We start from the raw sequence: 2,582 nt of genomic DNA on the forward strand, positions 1-2,582 counted from the left end.
AATAACCAGTCATGATAAATCAGCTAAAATTCCCACCCATCGGATACCTTGTATAGTATCAATTGTTACATCTGGTTTCCACCAAAAAGTGCTTAATGTGACTGAAACACCAGAACATTTGTCAGGTTTAGTTCATACATTTGTATGGCTAAAAGTGGACAAATGACATTGAAATAGTCATCGTGTTTAGTTGATGCAAACCCGACACATCTCATTCTTGAGAGACTTTCCCCACGTTAATAAATAAAAGTTAGAAGTCTATCGGTACGTTTGTTGCCTTCCGCGTGGTGACCGGGGCGTTGTCGGTCAGGAGACGGGACATTGTCGGTCAGCAGTCGGGGCGGTGTCGGAGGTGGTCAGTAGACGGGGCTGTGCGCGTCATAGTTGAGCTGCAGGTACGGCGGGATGGCGGCCGACAGCTCGGAGGCGCGCCGGCGCAGTGCCGCGATGCTGTGCCCGCGCCATGACTGCTCCTCGCACTCGCCTCCTCCTTACGTACACAGTAGAACTAACATATCTATTCGGTATGATGTTGGAAGACTATGATTGGTTGTGGTTTGGCCTTTGTTCTTTGGAAATGATCATTTTAATTATAAAATCTAGTGTCGCTAAAAGCACGAGGTACCAGGAAGACATGAGGTATGCGGAGGTGTAGAGCAGTACATACCTGGCGTGCCGGGCGAGGCGGTGTTGCAGTGCCCGTGCGGCGAGGCGGGCGAGCCGTCCAGCGCGCCTCCGTTGCCCCCGCCCCCGGCCCCGCCGCCCCCGCCCCCGCAGTACGACATCATGGAGTCGCCTGCAACAAGACCATCGAGTAAACATACCTTCCTGAGATATAATGTTATGGCAATTAACGTGGTCCACATCCTGCAGTGTTCTGCAGTCCTGGTACTTTGTGAGTTGTCTGACCTATAGAGTTGAGCGGGTAGTGTTGGTACTGCTGCGCGGGCGCCAGGTCCGCGGCGAGCTGCGGCAGCGCGCCCGACCCAAAGCCCGACACGCCCACGCCCACGCCCATAGACACGCCCGACTGTGACAGCTGGCCCAGACCTGCACACACACAGACACGTCTCATTTATACCTACGTATCTTATAGATCTTTGATGAAATACAATATTCTCAAAGTTACCAAACATCTCTTATATCCTTCGTAATAACTAAAATACATTCATTGTATACACTCGTCAGTCAAACTTCCTTCCATAACTATATGAAACATATTACAATACATTGAGATATAACAAGGTCAGAACAAGAATCAGCCTCACCGGAGGGCATGGACCAAGGCCTGTCGGCGAAGACGCCCGCCCCGCAGACGTCTGGGGCGCCGAAGGGCGGCAAGCCATGCGAGGGCAGTAATGCCCCGGGCGAACGGAACACGTTCGTACTCTTCTTGCGCTTCTTCCACTTCGCGCGACGGTTCTGGAACCAAACCTGCAACAGAAGGAAGAGGTCAACGAAATGCATAATACTTGTGTGAGTTCAGCACATTACTTCTTTTATAAACAATCTTATCTGAATTTAAAAAATGCATTAATATTGGATCGTCTTCTATACTGGCTCTATGGCTGAACTAGCGTCTTGTAACTTGAAGGCGGTGACTCGACATCGTTCATCTTGCTTATACACTATTGTTATTGTTATATCGGAAAAACCGTTTGCCAACTTCTACTTTTAATGTTCAATAAGTAATGTGTATATGAAGCATTAGTTTCCATATTGTTCTATTGAGTATTTGAAGGTGAAAAGTTAAAAGACCGCATCCCAAAGGTTCGATCATCATTAATCAATGTTGTGTGTGGGATCGCTCGCGGGACGGCGCAGTTCATCTTTAGATTGATTTTCGTAACGTGAGCTCGTTTTATTCTATCGAAGTTTACACGATGTGACTGAGGGTTTTCACTGTCAGAATACTGGTATAAATATACATGCACATGTCACAACAATATTATTTAAAACAAATATTGCGGCATTCGATTATCATTGTAGTGCTTACTTAAATACAAAATAAATATCTCTCCATTATAAATAGGAGTAACAACGACTAATTCGATGTTATTTAATTAAGTGGTATTAAAACACTTTGCAAAGCAGAGAAACGCTTACTTTCATATATATTTTTTTTACCCGTCCAGATATACTGTAGCTTCTGCTACGAAAACGTAGACGTTTACGTATTTTAATAGACAGTTACGTATATAATATAATAATAGTAAACGTTTACGTATATAATATTTTTACACACACTTCTGGTTTAGTTGCACATTAAAGGTGCACCTAAAACTTTATCACAGTAAATATCTTATGGCATTTATAGAGTAGCAAAAGTTCAATTCAAATGAAAATCTAGCAAAGTTAAAAAAGGTAATAAAAGTATAGAAAAGAAAATAAACAGTGACATTTAAAAAAGCAATACCAAAAGTTTGTGAAACCTGTAAACGACACATTTAAAAATAAAAGCCTGCGCGAGAGAGAGAGGGAGCGATAAGTGAGGGAGCGAGAGGGTAGTACTCATTTGGCAACTGTCAGAGACAAACTCTATTATTTATGGGGGATCGCGGGGAGTGTTGGTCGCAGGGCGG

The 2,582-nt window shown here is 44.3% G+C and overlaps 1 protein-coding gene across 1 annotated transcript in view; it reads right to left on the reverse strand.

Moving 5' to 3' along the window:
- Nucleotides 1-37: 37 nt before the first annotated feature.
- Nucleotides 38-2,582, reverse strand: part of LOC106114591 (homeobox protein orthopedia) — a 20,408-nt gene continuing 17,863 nt past the window's right edge. The window contains exons 5-8 of the mRNA XM_013307858.1: nt 1,269-1,434; nt 910-1,050; nt 668-796; nt 38-487 (exon numbers count right to left, since the gene is read on the reverse strand). Coding sequence (XP_013163312.1) covers nt 357-487; nt 668-796; nt 910-1,050; nt 1,269-1,434 — 567 coding nt within the window. The 3' untranslated portion in view covers nt 38-356. The remainder of the gene's footprint in view (nt 488-667; nt 797-909; nt 1,051-1,268; nt 1,435-2,582) is intronic.

The sequence above is a fragment of the Papilio xuthus genome, unplaced genomic scaffold, assembly GCF_000836235.2.
Source record: "Papilio xuthus unplaced genomic scaffold, Pxut_1.1 DF829660.1, whole genome shotgun sequence".
Taxonomy (NCBI): domain Eukaryota; kingdom Metazoa; phylum Arthropoda; class Insecta; order Lepidoptera; family Papilionidae; genus Papilio; species Papilio xuthus.